The 17,571-nt window shown below is 41.1% G+C and overlaps 1 protein-coding gene and 3 long non-coding RNA genes across 5 annotated transcripts; all 4 read right to left on the bottom strand.

Annotated features, from left to right (window-relative positions):
• Positions 1–6,475: 6,475 nt before the first annotated feature.
• On the bottom strand, positions 6,476–8,070 carry LOC124703479. 2 transcript variants are annotated; one of them, XR_007003129.1, is made up of 4 exons: positions 8,055–8,070; positions 7,808–7,969; positions 7,572–7,727; positions 6,476–6,965 (listed from the first exon to the last, which is right to left on the bottom strand). It is a non-coding gene; the product is annotated as an uncharacterized LOC124703479 (long non-coding RNA). The 2 variants fall into 2 exon arrangements; XR_007003130.1 differs by having other exon boundaries at positions 7,572–7,724.
• Position 8,071: 1 nt separating this feature from the next.
• LOC124696581 (uncharacterized protein DDB_G0283697-like) lies at positions 8,072–13,341 on the bottom strand (the record flags this gene model as incomplete). Its single annotated transcript, XM_047229288.1, has 13 exons — positions 13,320–13,341; positions 13,030–13,191; positions 12,747–12,920; positions 11,560–11,820; positions 11,149–11,382; positions 10,902–11,057; positions 9,999–10,250; positions 9,751–9,900; positions 9,070–9,231; positions 8,823–8,972; positions 8,577–8,729; positions 8,328–8,483; positions 8,072–8,201 (listed from the first exon to the last, which is right to left on the bottom strand). Coding segments are annotated over exons 6-13 (1,308 nt in total), but the record flags the coding sequence as incomplete, so codon positions are not given.
• Positions 13,342–13,354: 13 nt separating this feature from the next.
• Positions 13,355–14,195, bottom strand: LOC124703478. Its single transcript, XR_007003128.1, has 4 exons — positions 14,150–14,195; positions 14,034–14,074; positions 13,582–13,642; positions 13,355–13,496 (listed from the first exon to the last, which is right to left on the bottom strand). It is a non-coding gene; the product is annotated as an uncharacterized LOC124703478 (long non-coding RNA).
• A 10-nt stretch (positions 14,196–14,205) lies between these two features.
• Positions 14,206–16,435, bottom strand: LOC124703477. The gene is made up of 4 exons (XR_007003127.1): positions 16,357–16,435; positions 15,509–15,660; positions 15,338–15,412; positions 14,206–14,313 (listed from the first exon to the last, which is right to left on the bottom strand). It is a non-coding gene; the product is annotated as an uncharacterized LOC124703477 (long non-coding RNA).
• Positions 16,436–17,571: the final 1,136 nt, after the last annotated feature.

Genomic DNA, 17,571 nt, shown 5'->3' with positions numbered 1-17,571 from the left:
TTACCAGTTATTCCTCCTTCGATCAGCAAGCTTCAGACTTAGGTATTTACGACCAGGCTAGCTATTCACAGTTATTCAGGCCATATGTTTCGCGCGCAAGGCCAAGAACGTTTTGTTCACATCAGGTTTGCGTAGAACTTTTTTCAAGATACCGGGCACCTGGGTCAGGCTTGACATGTTAGCCATTTCTGTGGTACTACCCATTTTTCGTGTTGGAGTGGACACGCCTTACTGATTAAAATTGCTTATTCCCTGTTCAGTGTCAGGTTGTTCTCTGTGATACATTGTTCTCTAGGTGTTTAATGTTATGTTTTTTGTAGTAACTAATTTACATGCGAAACATGGTCTGAAGATTCAGAATGCAGCTTTATTAGAATTTTTGCCTCATCAATAATTTCTAAATATCTCTACAATATTGTGTGATCTGATGATCTCCTTCCTCACATGTCCCAAGAATAAGTTCTGACGTTCGGTACATTCCATTGTGTCAACTGCTTCTTCGAGAGGCTCTTTTTTTTGGAGAGGTTTTGAGTGGCTATACATTTTTTTCAGCTTTGGTAGAGATTTTATTTTATGCATGGATGCTATACAAAGTACAATGTAGTTCTTCATTGAAAAATGTACCTTCACACTGCCTTGCTTCATAGGATTCTCTAACCTAGGTCTGAAAATTTAGGTGTTCAATATGTCTATATCACCTGTAGTTCTATTTATAATATATCATTGACCGATGCTCACTCATTTGCCATATGATTTGTATATCTCTTCAGGGTCAGCCCCTGGGTTTGGTGGCGAGGTGGCCGAGCGGCCAAACTAGTGCTATTTTATCTACTATGAAAACTTGCATTGTCAACTTTCACCATCCACTGTAGTTTTGAACTAAAAGGATAAAGGGCTATAGAGTAATTCCCATATTTTTAAACTACAGAGATAGTTTTTACATCAAGCACAATACGTACAGCAAACTATAGATACCCACATCATTTTATCATTTGCTTAGGCTTGAAACATTATAGCTTGATTATTAAATTTTCCTTGCTATCCGTAAAGACAATATATGCCATTTTCTCAATTTTAGTGTGCATAAGCCGCACTATGAATCAAAGGAAGAGCCTAATTTTGGAAAACTCTTTCATTGCTTTCTTTCCAAGCATCGTAAATGATGTATGTTATGATGCCACTAGCAACTCCTTTATATCCTTTGGTATATGTCCAATATAGGTTTCCACCACTTATTGAAAGATTGGCTTGTTGCTTTAGTCGAAGGCACCATGATGTCAAAGCGAGCACTGAGTCTCGAATTGCAGGTGTTCGATGAAAAGGCAAGCTGGTTGCATGGAAATATTAATCCATGTAATATTCATTCTACTCAATATAGCTTCTTTTTTCCTGAAATTTAGCTACAGTCAACCAACAAAGAACTTCCTGGTTCAACCTTTTCCTATCAATCTGTAGAATTTTTTTTGCCCCACTTCATTATGTTAATCAGTTGTGTTTGCTATTTATCGCTAAATGAATAACTGATTCATGGAAAAATACATTTGTGCTAGATTGTTTGAGACTCACGTATCAGATATTAGTTTTCGGATTTAGATACCTTGCTGCACTCAATTTTGTAGAGATTCATCCTTTGTATACAAATGACAGGTTTGGACTCTAGAGTTTTAAAAAAATAGATTTAAGATCATTTTGTGATTTTTTTCAGAGTTGCTAAAGAGGTGGACAAGATCACAGAGCCAAGGAGAGGTGTTGCCCACTCACCGCGCGCTTGCTACTGAAGATGTGTTATTTGACTTAAACAGTTTTTAGATTTATTTTCTTTGCTTCTCTGATATTTTTCGTGTTATGGTTACTGGTTGAAATAATTATTTTTCAGCGAGAGGCAATTTCAAATAGATTTCTTCCCCTTCCCCTTATGCTTTGTGCGGCAAATTAGTGCGGCCGAACGGACTGGCACTACATGGGTTTCAGCTAGGGGGTGCGAGAGGCAATTTTTCAACTGACTCTAGGTACGCAGCAGAACTCATTCACCCCTCCCCTCATGCTTTGTGCGACCGAACAGATCTTGGTTGCTTGGAGAATCCCAGATTCTTTCCAGTGGCCTGAACATTTGCATCTATGTGAACAAAAGGAATCATGACAGATCGAATCCATTTTCACACAATATATATAATTCTAGATTTCTCATAGTATGTTAAGAATGGATACTGGAGTAACATGAGAGAAATGTATCACAGTTTTACATCCACTATATCTGTTCCATTTTTTTGGTGTTGAGTGCCACAGTATGTATCAATGATTTTCTATTTAAATTTTGATTTTCTATTTTATGGATGTTTTTCCAGGTGCTCAACTGCTCGGACTTAACAACCGTACTATTATACCTCTTCTTTCGGACTCTCTGGTAATGAGTGAAAAGAGGTGGTGCAGGGGCCGTGTGAAGCAACATTGGTGGTGGCTACAGCTCAAGAAAATGAAGAAGAGATATGTCTATGTTAGTGAATGCATGTGTGATCAAAATAATTTACATTAATCAGTTCCCTGGTTATTACCCGGGTATTTTGCCGCCACATAACATGAAGTGCTCTCTCAGGATGACGACGAGATGCTATGGCGGTGATAGTCGGTGCTCCGAAGACTATCTATATGTGTAGGTAGTCATGCTGATGTGCCTTGGTTTGCCTACCGTACCTGCCAGTTGTTAAGCTTTATCTTCATAATAGTATATGTACTTTGGGAAACTCTCACTTACTTTACTGTGTGTTCTTACCATAGTGTGTATGCTCTATACTTCCATGTTTTCTCTATATATATTTGACATTCTGGTGGTTTGTAAATATTAGAGCGAAAGAACTATCTACCCGGGAGACTCATGAATGTAACTTTATGTATGGCTTTAAATTAAGGTGTCAGTATATATTTTTTCTTAGAATCTTCGCATTTACTTATTTGTTAACTGATTATCGTTGATTTGTATAAAAAATTAACTTTGTGTGATACAAATCGTTTACCAGTTTGGTTGTTGTCTATTTTCTCCTTTCCTATGCTTATCTGTCATAAAGAAATGATCTATCAAGTATTAAAAATAGTACTATTTTATGATGCAGCGCTTTAAGAAATATGTGACTCGGTTGAAAATTTTACGGGGTCGTGCGCCAAGGCGCACATCATAATCTAGTATAACTAATATGTGCAATTCTGGCTTGGTGCCACAGCCAACTACATGATAGCAGCATTGCAGCCAAAGGGGTTCGGTTCTTCTCACTGCCTAGCTGATCTATGTTCCATTCTCTGCTCTGCAAAGAGGGTTTGATTTGCTAAACCAGCAGCGGGGGTTTGGTTCAAATACTAGGAGGAGCGGACAAAGGTCGCGTGGTGGTTGCCACTACACTATTCTTATTCCACTGGTTTAATGATTATTTATTTCTCGCTTTGCTGCGGCCGCCATGTGTCCAGTCCAGCTAGAAATGGATGTGCCTTTCTTTTTATTTATTTCCCAGGTTAATATGTTGGTGGGAAAGTATCGAGTGATACCATCTTTCACATAATATAATAATACCATTTTTCAAAAATCAATACACAAGTGTCAAAAAATATTTAAATAGATATGTGAGTGCTCACAAGATGTTTGTTCACAATAGTCATACCATCTTTCACATAATTCAGTGATACCGGTTTTCAAAATTCACTATAGAAGTGTCTAAAAACATATTTTAAAACTATGTGGCCGCCATGTGTCCAGTGAAGTTATAAATGGGTGCGCTTAGTATTTTATTTCTTGGGTTAATATGTTGGTGGGGAAGTATCTAGTGATACCATCTTTCACATAATAAAGTCATAAGAATTTTCAAAAATCAATATAAGAGTGTCTAAAAATAATTTTAATAATATGTGAGTGCTCATAAGATGTTTATGCACAATTCCTAGAATTTTTAGGACCAAATTTAAGATATACACATGGAGGGAAAAAAATCTAACATGAATAGTTTAACAATAAGGCAAAAGCACTAATGACACTATTCACATATCAATTTTCAGTTTCTGTATATATAATTCAAATTTGATTCTGAAAATTCTAGGGGTTATGAATAGACATCTTGTAAAATTTTCATTTTTTAAACACTAATAAATTTAAATTTTAAGGACTTGTACCATGGTATCACGTGAAGTCTGGTATCGCTAGATATCAAATGAGTTTCTAAATGATTTTTAAACGCGTGCCAAAATATCAAAAAGTGTCGCGTGTACATCTCGATGTTTTGTGTGCCCGCAAAGTTGTTTCATGAAAACCTGATTTTTTTTTGTGTGCCATGTGTATCAAAAGCTCTTCACGATAATTTTTCTTACTTTTTTGCATAGGACATAAAAATGACGGTTTTCCATGAAACTTGCCGCCCGCACGTAGAATGTTGAGATGTACCACGAAATTTTTGTTTGGGTTTTCTTTGACATTTTACAGTGTTTTCTCCAGTGGTGGGAGTATATGCATCCAAGATCAAAAGTGGATTTCTAGGTGTTAGAACATTATTTTTAATATAATTTATTGTTTTTATGAAATGTATTTCCACAACTTTTTTGTTTCTTTGCACCGTTGATAAAAGGCGCAAGTACTCCACAGCAAGGAACAGCGGAGAAGTGTATGTTAATAACTGAAGCATGTGTTGGAAATAAACAAGTGTCACTCTTTTCTAAAGGTAGTAAAAGATATTTAAAAAAATGCGATACAAGGGAAAATGCTAGTGGGTGGTTGGGTATTTTTCTCTATCGATTTGGTCCGATGTGGATACTTTCCAGCCGGTGCGCGTCCCGAGGGAAAGGAAAGTGCAAGGAAGAAAAAGAAGACGGCGGCGAGCAGTTTCAGGAGAAAAAGATGACAGCTTCTACTCGAAGATACTCTCCCCGTCCATAAATAAGTGGACGTGCGGAATTTTCAAAATAAATTAGTAAAATGAGAGAAAAATTACATTGGAAAGATGCAACCAACATCTCTCTCCTCTTTAATTATTTTATTTCCAATAAGCTAAGTGTATGTACAAAATTAAGATAACATGTGTTCAATATTATTGGGTTTGATTTCCATGCAATGAGAGAGAAACAACTTTTGCTAATTTAAAGTGCATTAAGAACATAGAAGTACACTCTTTTATGAATAAAGTTTGAGACTAGATGTCCACTTATTTAAGGACGAATGGAGTAGGAAACTGAACACAGAAAAACGGGGGACAGAAAAACGGGGGACACGGCGATTGAATAAAATATACATGGATCCAATGTCTCATCACTGCACAGGTGTTAGAGCATCTCCAGCTGTTGGGCTTTCCAGACCGAAATCCAACGCTATTTAGCGCCGGATGAATGTAAAGTTTGGTTTGGGGAGGTCCATTTTCCTAGCGGCGAGTCTATGATGGATAAAAAATTTGGACAAATGTAGGCGAATTCAGACAAAATAAGACGAAATACGTTCAAACATAGGCGAAATTTAGAGATATCTAACATATATAGGCGAGTTCGTACATATATAGGCCGAATCCGTAATGTATTTGAATTCGGCTAGATGGAAACATAATAAAACGGCGTTCTACATGCCGAAACGGCGCCGAAGCCGACGACGGCATCCCCAGGACGGGGGAGTTGCCGCCCTCGATGTACGCGAGCACACTGGCGAGCGTGCGGCCCGGCACGCTCCACCAGCGGCGGCGGCCGGCGGTGTTGTTACGCGCTAGAGGAGAGGGGGGACCGTCGTACGTTGCGAGTTCTTGTTCGTGCCGGCGACGGAAGAACTTATTCCAGTCGTCGTAGTTGTTAGGGAGGTACCACTCCTCCGCGCACTGCTCCTCGCTGAGGGTGACCCGCATAGCGTTCGTGCGCCGACCGCATTTTGGATGGATTGGGTAATCAGAGAGGTTACGGGGGGCACTTGCCGTTGGTTGCCGCGTAAAGTACGAGTATAGGTGGGTTGACCTTAATTTGAGTCGGCGCCGTGGTCGGTCCGCCACTAGGCGCAGAATCATGTCACGTTGATGGAGATGGGGATCGCTGTGGTGGACGAGAGAGACCACGCGCGCACGAACCGCGTCGTCCCACTCGCACCCACCCACGCGTGCGCTGCCTGTGTCAGCACCGCAGCCCGCAGGCCATGCCACGCAACCTACTCCCTCTAGGCTTCATCCAGTCTTTCAATGCTGGCCTAGATATCTGTAGCTCGCCAGGCCGCGGAAGGTTTCCTGGGCTGCCCGCTAGGGTCAGGGATCAAAAGAAGCAACTTGGCATGCCGACCACAGAATCGACCAACACATTCCCCAGAGTTTTGCCACGGATTGGGATCTCCCGGCGATCCATTCCTTCCTTTCCTTGCTTGCACACATCGACTACACCTGCTTGATGCGTGCTACGGATTGAGACACCACAACCTCATTTTATTGCTACCACGCAATGCTTGTTTACCACTTTACCTTTCACTATTATACTATTCCAATTGAACTTCTGTATGCCCCCATCCAATTAAACTCTGGTTCATGTTCCTCCCAAACATTTTGGTGGCCTGGTGGCCACAACAGACTTCTACAGCATTACGGATCCCACATGCATATGAGAATGTAGTGGGGTACAACTAATATGTGCAATTCTGGCTTGGTGCTACGACCAACCACATGCTAGCAACATTGCAGCCATAGGGGTTCGGTTCTTCTCACTGCCTACCTCATCTATGTTCCGTTCTCTGCTCTGCAAAGAGGGTTTTGCTTCTTACCAACCTGTCTCAACCTCGAAATGGCGAGGGGCGATAGGTACAGCAACACTCAGCGTTGCACACACACGGAGTGAATGCGCAGATACCTACACTTCCATGGTTCCATCAGTCGCTGCGGCGACCACGAGTCCTGTCCGAACGTGATCCAGAAGATGGGCGTGGTGACCTCCTGCGGGGACTGGAGCGGGAACCCTTACTGTCATGTGTTGACAGCTTCCTGTCAATTCCACAGGGCCATCAGAATTCTAGTTTGAACAACATCATTTTTCGACAAATAAGTCTATAGGCGATATGCATCAACTGTAGACAGACATAGGTCCTAGACTAATTGCTCAGCTCTAATACAAGGTTCTTGTACATAATCTAACAGTGCTAAAAAAGGAAAAATACAAAACATTTTTTCTAAGATTTAGGCAAAGTATGCAGTGGTATAGGTTATACAAGTCAGGTTGCACATTCCCAGCATCTACAATAATATAGCTCCGATAGACTAAAAAACTATAGGTTGAGGAAATGGTAAGTTGGTGCATGCCGATACTCGCAATTTGTTATCCAATACAAACGATCAGCTATTCTGTGGACAAGATCAATGCCTTAATAATTGATGTGCGGCAAAAAAAAACTAAATAAGATCAAGTAGTAACCAAAACAGCAACCTACTGCGAGATGTGACCTATAGACTGCAGTAACGCTTGAAAAGGATGAAGTTTGGGACCCTAATATGATTATTTCTTTTTCTTAGTTCAATAAAAACATCATTTCTGGAATATCATATCTACATTATGCGATGCACATTGAGCAGTACTCAAGGAGCAGAACTTACTCATTGCGATCTCTATCAAGATCATGGCGGTCATGTCTATCATCAGGAGCATATGATCCCCTCTTCTTATTCTCTTCATGATCTTTTGACCGTCTCGGTGACTTTCCCCGGCATTCTTCCTTTCTCTTTCTGGAAGATACATAGTCATCTCGCCTTCTTGGCACGGTGGAGTATGAACAACATTAGTTCTAGAATAGCATAGCAAGATCACACTTGTCACATTTAAAATGGCTTACCCTCTGGAACCATTAGCAGCATCACTGTGGTCCTTACTATCATCACGAGTATATGATCCCCTCTTATCGTTCTCATATTCTTTTGACTGTCTGGGTGATTTTGCACGGCGGTCCTCTATTCTCTTTCGGGAAGCTGAGTTGTCATCTCGCCTCCTTGGGACACTGGGGCAAAAAGAACATTAGTTTTTGTGTAGCATAGCAAGATTACACTTATCACATTTTGCAGTAGTGGAGGAACATGGCTTACTCTCTGGAACCATTATTAGCATCACAGCGGTCCTTTCTATCGTCATGGATATCCCTATTCTTATCATTCTCATGTCCTTTTGATTGTCTTGGTGATTTTGCACGGTGGTCTTCCATTCTCTCTCGGGAAGCTGAGTTCTCATCTCGCCTTCCAGGGACAGTGGGGTATAAACAACATTAGTTCTGGTGTAGCACAACAGGATTATACCTGTCACCAGCTAAAATGAAAGATTACAACTGACACATTTGGTACCAGTGAAGCAACAGAACTTACTTTTTTGAACCATTATCAGTATCATGGTGGTCACTTCTATCATCAGGAGTAAATGATCCCCTCTTCTTATTATCATCATGTTCCTTCAACTGTCTTGGTGATTTTGCCCGGTGCTCCTCCTTTCTATTTCTGGAAGCTGAGTAGTCATCTCGCCTTCTTGGGACAGTAGAGTATGAAAACCATTAGTTCTAGAATAGCATAGCAAGCTTACAGCAATCACATTTAGCACACTGAAGGAACAGAGCTTACTCTGTGGAACCGTTATCAGCATCACAGTGGTCCTTTCTACCGTCATGAGTATAGGATCCCCTCTTATCGTTCTCATGTTCTTTTGATTGTCTTGGTGATTTTGCACGGTGGTCCTCCATTCTCTTTCGGGAAGCTGAGTTGTCATCACGCCTTCTTGGGACAGGGGGGCATAAACAACCTTAGCTCTGGTATATCATAACAAGATTGCACCTGTCACATTTAGCACAGTGAAGCAAGAGAACTTACTCTTTTGAACCATTATCAGTATAATGGTGGTCATCTCTATCATCAGGAGTAAATGATCCCCTCTTCTTATGCTCATCATGTTCCTTCGACTGTCTTGGGAAATTTGCCCCGTGCTCCTCTTTATTTGCAGAGGCAGAGTGGTCATTTCGCCTTCTTAGTCAGTTAGAGCATGAAAACCATTAGTTTTGCTATAGCATAACAAGCTTACACCAGTCATGTTTAGCAGCAGTGAAGGAACTGAGCTTACTCTTTGGAGTCATTATCAGCATTACAGCAGTCCTTTCTATAGTCGTGAGTATAGGATCTCTGCTTCTTATCGGTATCATATTCGTTTGACTGGCTATGTGGTTTTTCTTGGCAAGGCTCTTCTGTTCTCTTTGGTGGACCATTGTCAGGTGATGGACGCTTCCTATCAACAATACAAAGTTGTTACAGAGGTATAAATGACTGGAAGGGATTAGCATTAACATATAATCAAAATAGATATAATTCTAAACTACGCAGACAACTCATGAAATCATTTAATATCTACTAAACATAACACAGTTAACAATAGAAACAACAAGTACTACGGTGATATTTAAATAAGAATCATAAATGCAACCACAACTGTTTCAGAGCTCCAGTTAAAACAGCATGTTTTTTCTCGCCAAGAGAGTATATATGCTGATGCCAGTAAATTACACAACTCCCAAAGAAGGTTCTGCTAAATGATAACAGTGTCAGTATAGCATATACTCAGAATGAACCAGTTTAGTAGGATCCTCAATCTAGGAATATGATGTAGAGACTTGTGAGCTGTGCCTGATAGCCACCAGTGAGGGTTAAGAAGATGAAGTTTGGCACCGTGATAAGCATAGCAACATAAGTTCTCGGAGTAGCAGATTACCAGAGTCAAATTTAGGAGCAGTGAAGGAACTGAACTTACTCATTGTAACCATTGTCAGCTTCATGACGGACAATTCTATCATCGGGAGTATAGGATCTCCTCGTAACCTCAGGATCTTTTGTTTGTCGTGGTGATTTCACCTGGCACTCTTCCTTTCTCTTTGGGGAAGCAGAGTAGTCAGCTTGCTTTCTTGGGTCATTAGAGTATGAAAAATGAAAACCGTTAAATATGTAAAATAATAACTAGATTATGTCAATAACATTTAGCTGTGAGGGGATAGAGCTTACTTCTTGTTACAATTATCAGCATCACGTCGGTCATTTCTTTCATCAGGAGTATATGAGCTCCTCTTTTCATCCTCATGTTCATTTGACTGTTTTGGTGATTTTGCGCAGAGCGCTTCCTTTCTCTTTGCAGAAGCAGAATAGTCATCTTGCCTTCTTGAGGACAATGTAGAATATGGTCCAGGTGACCTCCGGCCAGCATGGGATCTGTCAGCATCCAGTGTTGCCAGCTTCCTGTCAACATGCACATTGGTACTGCAAAGATACCCAACACAAAGAATGTAATATCATTTACTCAAATATGACCGGACCGGTACGGAGACAAATCTGAAATATGCACACAAGTCATGTAACCAATTCTAAAGTAGCACACAATTTAGTAATACAGTGAGTTGTATAATGACACAAAAAAATGAAAGATGCAACCACAATCTTGTCAGAAGTTAGAACTACAGTGAAATAAGAACTTTCCTGGCCAAAAGATTATATTTATGTACGCCGAGGCCAATATAATAATGCTTGAGAAAGGAATAGTAGACATTTTCGTATATTTTGGCAGATAATACAGTGGTACAAACTATGGATACACAAGAAGGAAAAAATTATAGTCTGGTTGAGGAAAATTTATGTTTGTATGCCAAGGGTTGCATGATAAACTATATGTTATCTCACAAAGATGATCAGCTATTGCACACACATGATTGAAGCTGTATACAGCATGTCCGGTAGCCGGTAAAAACTCCGAAAAGGAGAAATAATAACTATCGATCTATTGCAAGCCGCAACTGATATACTGCAGTAAGGGGTTAAAAGGATGAATTCAATACAGCAGTAATTATAACACCAGTAGTTCTGGAATACTAGATTATTTTGGTGACATTTAGCACAGTGAAGGACCAGACTTACTCTTTGGAACCATTATCAGCATCAAGGCGGTCATTACTATCATGAGGGGCATAGGATCTCCGCTTTGTATCCTTATCATATTCTTTTGATTGTCCTGATGATTTTGACTGGTGCTCTTCCTTAATCTTTGGTGATGTAGGGTGGTCATCTTGCATGCTTGGGTCAGGAGAAAATGAACATAAGTTCTGGAATAGTCTACGTAGATTATGACAGTAACACTGGGTAGCAGTTTAGGAGCAGAACTCACTCATTGTGGCTATGATCAGCATCACGGCGGTTGTTTCTATCATCAGGAGAATCGGACCTCCGCTTTTTACACTTACCATATTCTTTTGAGTGTCTTGGTGATTGTTCCTGATGTTCTTCTTTTCCCTTTGGGGAATTAGAGTAGTCATCTCGTCTTCTTGAGTGTGATCCTGATGATGGTCTGGGTGACCTCTGGCGGGGACAGGACCCCACACCACCAGTTGTTGCCCGCCTCCTATCAGCATGCACATTGTTACTATAATGGTAGATATGCACAAACATAATCTTTGGTGATGTAGGGTGGTCATCTTGCATGCTTGGGCCAGGAGAGTATGAACATAAGTTCTGGAATAGTCAGTTCTAAGTAGATTATGCCAGTAACACTGGGTAGCAGTTTAGGAACAGAACTCACTCATTGTGTCTATGATCAGCATCACGGCGGTCATTTCTATTATCAATATCAGAAGTACTGGACCTCCGCTTTTTACACTTATCATTTTCTTTTGAGTGCCTTGGTGATTGCTCCTGATGTTTTTCTTTTCCTTTTGGGGAAGCAGAGTAGTCATCTCGCCTTCTTGAGTGTGATCTTGATGATGGTCTGGGTGACCTCTGGCGGGGACAGGATCCCTCACCACCAGTTGTAACCTGCCTCCTATCAACATGCACATTGTTCCTATAATGGAGATATGCACAGAAGGAATCAGTTAACCATCTACTCATTGGACAACCTTGGCAATATATATGGACTATGCGCACAAAATATGTAACAATCCTAAATAGAACGATCTTCAGTAATACAAATAGCATGCAACACAATGGTAATAAAAAATTCACAGATCCAACCACAGCCACGTTAAATACGGTATTTTTTTTCTCGCCAATAGGTTGTTTATGCTGATGCCAATGAACTGTGCACATTTTATGTCCTGGAGATAATTGCTAAACTCTACAAATAAGGTTCTGGAGCATGATATCAGTCACCATATTTATAATGTATACTCACTGAGTACTAACCTGTTTCTAGTAGGATATGTAGCCGTATCAAGATGCAAGGACTTCCAACGTAGTGAAGAAAGGCACGGTGCAAACTTCAAAAATTATGACAGATACTGTGGTATAGGTTACTGTCTAAGGGTTCGCAAGAAGGCCAAAATGTCATACATAAAATTGTAATGGCAGATACGGTGTTATAGATTACGGCCTATGGGTTCGTGAGAAGGCCAAAATGTCACACACAAAATCATAGTATAGGTTCAGTACACTATTGGTCAAGCATAAATTAAGTTTGAGTATGCCCAGGGTTACATCACAAACTATCTTATCCTACAAATGATTAGCTATTGTACACAAGATTGATGCTGCGCCCAGAATGTGTTGTACAGTAACCTCTAAATAAGATAAAGCAACTACATCAATCTATTGTGAGATGTGACCAGCATACTGTTTTTTTTACGAAAGTGACCAGCATACTGTGATAAGGGTCAAAAAGGATGAAGTACGGGACCCTAATGGAGTAAGTAATAATAGCAGCATTAGTTGCGTATTGGCTAACTAGATTCTTCCTGACACTTTTAGCAGCAATGAAGGAAGAAGACTTACTCTTTTAAACCAATATCAGCATCACAACAGTTGTTCCCATCATCACGACTGTTGTTCCCATCGTCACGACTACAGGATCTCCGCTTCTTATCCTTATCATGTTCGTTTGACAGTCTTGGTGATTTCGCCAGGCACTCTTCCTTTCTTTTTGGTGAAGTAGAGTAGTCATCTCGCCTTGGAAAGATAGTACGAACAACATTAGTTCAGGAATAGTATAACTGAATTACGGCAGCCACGCTTAGCAGCACAGTAGGAACAGAACCTGAGAGAAAACAAAACCTACTCATCGTGATCATCGCTGGCTTCCCGGCGGTCATTTCTGTCAGTGGGAGTATAAGATCTCTGCCTCTTATCCTCATCATGTTTTGTTGCCTGCCTCGGTGATTTTATCTGGTACTCTTCCGTCCTCTTTGGTGAGGCAGAGTAGTCAGGTGTTGCCCGCCTCCTGGCCATATACACAACTGTTAAAGAGGTACAAACACCGACAAACTAGCATCACCAAATTGGACTCCACAGAGTGTGCTCATGGTTTTCATAATAATACTTTAGCTGCAGTGAAGGAACAGAACTTACCCGCTGGAACCATTATCAGCATCATGGCAGTCACTTCTGTCACGGGGAGTACAGAGTCCCTGCTTCTTACCCTTGTCATGTTCTTTTGACTGTCCTGATGATTTTGTCTGGCACTCTTCCTTTCTCTTTGGTGAAGCAGAGTAGTTGCCATGCCTTCTTCGGGCAGGAGAATGTGACCTAAAGTGTAGGTTAGATCACTTGAACAAATATTTCACACACTACATCATGGTGAAGCATTATTAGACAAGATTCACTGTAATACCGTGATCTATGACGACCACCGTGGCGAGGAGAGCGGGAGTGCGAACGAGAGCGGGACCGTCCTGCAAGGAAGATAGCAACTTGTCAATTTTGCAATTTGTAGCACATGGCATACAGACAACTCTTAATATCGCATCAGTTTTGAACAAGAAATTTTTCTACCAGATATCAGCAGGTGTGGTCCTCACAGGAAAAGTAGAAAACTACTGCCGGGTCAAGATAGAGCAAGTTAAAAGGAATTGTAATTACAGATCAGACATAAAACTAAATTGATAATTGCTCTACCTTTTGTGTTTATATTTACTTTGAATTCATCAAACATCAAAAGATAAAAATGGGCAGTTTACAGTTATAATCAGTAAAGAAGGTCATCTAAAGTCCGCTGCATTCATCAAAGCATCATGACGAAAAGGGCAAGGAACAAGTATAGCAGATGGAAATAAATCAGATTACCATGGCGAGAAACATGGCGACCTTTATAATCAGAATGACCTCTGCAGAAAAGTGACACAAGTTAGCTAAAATGAAACACAAAAGCAATTTCAACATAGTTAATGAACATTGAATACCTGAATCCAGTTTCTCTAGGCGTGCCGTCTGGATGTTTCCGTTTCCCTCAGCACGAACAACGATAATCTCACGTCCACAAACCATCTTATGGTTCATGCGACGTTGTGCCTCAGAAGCGTCATGGGAGTCCCAAAACTCGATAAAAGCAAACCCTCTTGGCTCCCTAGATGGCACATATATCGATATAATTACATAATGTTATATAAATAATAATCATGTCATGCTATACACAGACAGACACATTGATCATAACTAGTAAGTGCCTGATGAACTTGCACCACAGTTTCAAATTTCAGAGAATCCTCTATGATTCTTCACAAAGCACATCAATTAACTTACTAGCATTTTCACCAAAAGGGTAGCAAGTTTCCCCAAAACCAACTGAGAGCCATTGCTCATCTAGTAGACAACTGTTTTTTTGTATAATCACATCTTCATAAAACAACTCACTCAAAATCCTCAAATGTTACTCATCGAAGTACTTGAGACCAACTTCTCTTTAATATATCTTCCCATGGACGATCCAGTAAAACCATCTTCTCTATGGTAAATTAATTTTGCCAACAAATCAAATTTCGTCTTCACAGAACTCATCAAGAAAAGGAATAGCCAGGAGTGTTAAAGCACTCTTCAACAAGTCCAGGTATCATATTTACTTCAAGCCAATACCATTCTGGGGATCATTTCAGAGAGTGATTCATAGCAGAAGAAAACATATCCTGATCCTTGATAGGTTGTTACCATATCCTGATCCTTGATAGGTTGTTACCATATCCTGATCCTCTATAGGTTGTTAAAATTATCAGGTTGGATACTTCAATGAGTTACTAGGCTTACATCCAAAAACATATCCTAAATCCACTCTGTGACATTTATAGAGTTTGCAACAAATACAAACAAAAGGCAAAAAAATGATACATGTGAGTTTTATGTAAATTAGATAAACTACTCCATGCAGTATGTCTGGTTCCTCCATGCAGTATGTCTGGGCTGTGAGTTTGGGGCCAGTAACAATCGTATTTCCATATGAGAAGAAGAAAAACACCCCAAAAGGTTACTGTTCTTAACTCTTGAAGCACATCAGTAAAAGAAGACACAAAGCTTCTAAAAGCCATTGAATCTTAAGCAGTTGAATATGCCTACATGTCTAAAAAGAGAAAATTAGTAGGTGGTGCGTTGAAACTTACCCACTGTAATAGTCTTTTGGAATGTAAAAATCCCGGATACGACCAAATTTTTGGAAAGCAGCTAGAAGATCATAGCTGCATGAGGTTGTGAATAGGAGAGCCTAGTTAATAGGCACAGACATGAAAAAAGGCCAAGTATAAATAGCAGGTGGTGGGTTCGACTTTATGTACCTGCAGTCATGGGAGATGTTACGCACCAACAGGCTTATAGAACCTTGTTCCTTGTTTCCTCCTTGCTCACCAGAACTTCTCCTAGAAGCGCTTCGTCCCCTGCTGTCATCTCCTCTCCTGGGAGAACATCTCCTCCCCATTGCTCGTGGTACCTGAACACATGTGTGTCGCCACCAATCATAACTACATACCCACATATTTCATTCACCGTGTCCATGCAAGTAAGAAATTCAAAGAGGGTTCTGACATTTCATCATAATTGTAAGAAGACTGGATCAGCATTCACAGTGAGTCATCAGAATAACCAATAATTGCTGACACTAGTTACAGTGTAGATATACAGATAACTTTATCCATGGGAAGATCAGGACTAACTGATTGAGGGGATAAAAATGTGCAAGGACATCAGGATAAGCTCTCGAGTGTATGTTTATCTCTGCACTGCAGAAAACTAACCTGATCAAGGACGAATTGGAGTTCCACACGAGGCTGTGAAAGTTAAAAAGCATAGCGCCTCGACAATTTCAAAGATGGGGATAATTTTGTGATCAGAAGAGAAGCCACATTGCCGAAACAATAAAAATAACCCTACAAATAATCCATCTAGGCTTCGTTCAGTCGTTCACTAATCAGATGAACTGACGCGGGGGCTTATAAACAAGGCGGAATAATCAAACGCTAGCCCATGCCTCTGTCGCAGAAGCCTGGTGCGGGGTGGGCGCTGGACTCCAGCACGACACGGACCCTATCTAGTCTTAGGGCATAATACTTGCTCCCGTTCTACTTCCCAGAACCCAAATACTTCGGGCCCCGGAGAGAGGGAGGGAGGGAGGGAGGGGTGGAATTACCGGGATGATACGGCGTCACCGCCGCCGCCGGCGCGGCCTATGCCGGAGTGGTCGGGGTAGCTAGGGCAGGGCGTAGAGGGACCGGGCGGACCGCACGCACGCGAGGAAGGAGGAAGAGGGCAACAGAGAAATCGGGAATGGTGGCAGTGGCAGCCGACTCGAGGTTGGCTGGGGTTTCTCTATTGTTGGTTGGGCCTTTAGGGGGCAAAGATTATTTGCATTGTGGGCTCTTCATTTCATACCTGGCCTTATAATATTATTAGACCACGTTCGTGTTTGTTTTGTTACCAAACACCTTTTTTTTTTTTGCAGGAAATTCAGAGAGCTTTTATTCATCTAGAATAGCTCCAGCCAAATCAGCTTGAAGGCTGATGACCAGAAAGTCCGGAGTAACACTGATCCAACTATCCGTCACCATCAGTGTGCAAGCACGTTTAGCACACAGATGAGCCGGGTGATTGGCCGATCTAGATACATGTTGAATTACAAAAGAAGAAAAGTAAAGAGATAGCTCTCCAATTTCTACTAGGATAGGTGCCACGACCGAACGGGAGTCGTGACGAGTATTCCAGAGGTTCACCACCTCCAGACAGTCGGTCTCCATCACCACCTTCAAATAACCTCGTAAGCGAGCAAACAGGACACCGTCGCGAAGAGCCAAGGCTTCAGTGACAAGAGGATCTGTAACCCCGGGATAGGGTTTACTCCAAGCTCCAAGGAAGGTTGAGTGTGATCGCGCCACCCCACCAGGACCTCCTGTACGAACTTCTAAAGACAAGCCTCCATCAGTATTAATTTTAACTGAATCTACATCAGGAGGCCGCCAACCATGACCTGGTAAGATCATTGCATCTTTCTTTGGCAGTTCTAGAACACTTGGAACTTGGAAGGCGTGATAACTTTGATCCATACCTACGGTTTGCATATATCAACACCACGCATATAGTACTCACAAAAGTGGTGGAGATAATTGACCCTATCTCGGGCCAGTGGGATGCGGAGATTATTCAATCAAATTTTCACCAAATTGATGTTAATAGAATACTGCAGATCCCTCTGAATGTAGATGGTTTTGATGATTTTTTAGCATGGCATGGGACAAGAACTAGGAGATTTTCTGTGAGATCGGCATACCATGTGGAATGGCGCCATCAGTTTAATGGTGTGACATGCAGGTCCCTGATCGCTGGTACTCCTCTTGACAGCCAGATTTAG

Source organism: Lolium rigidum, chromosome 3 (assembly GCF_022539505.1).
Source record: "Lolium rigidum isolate FL_2022 chromosome 3, APGP_CSIRO_Lrig_0.1, whole genome shotgun sequence".
In the NCBI taxonomy this organism is placed as follows: domain Eukaryota; kingdom Viridiplantae; phylum Streptophyta; class Magnoliopsida; order Poales; family Poaceae; genus Lolium; species Lolium rigidum.
Note: the sequence above shows the minus strand (reverse complement) of the source record. Positions and strands in the feature narration are given on the sequence as shown.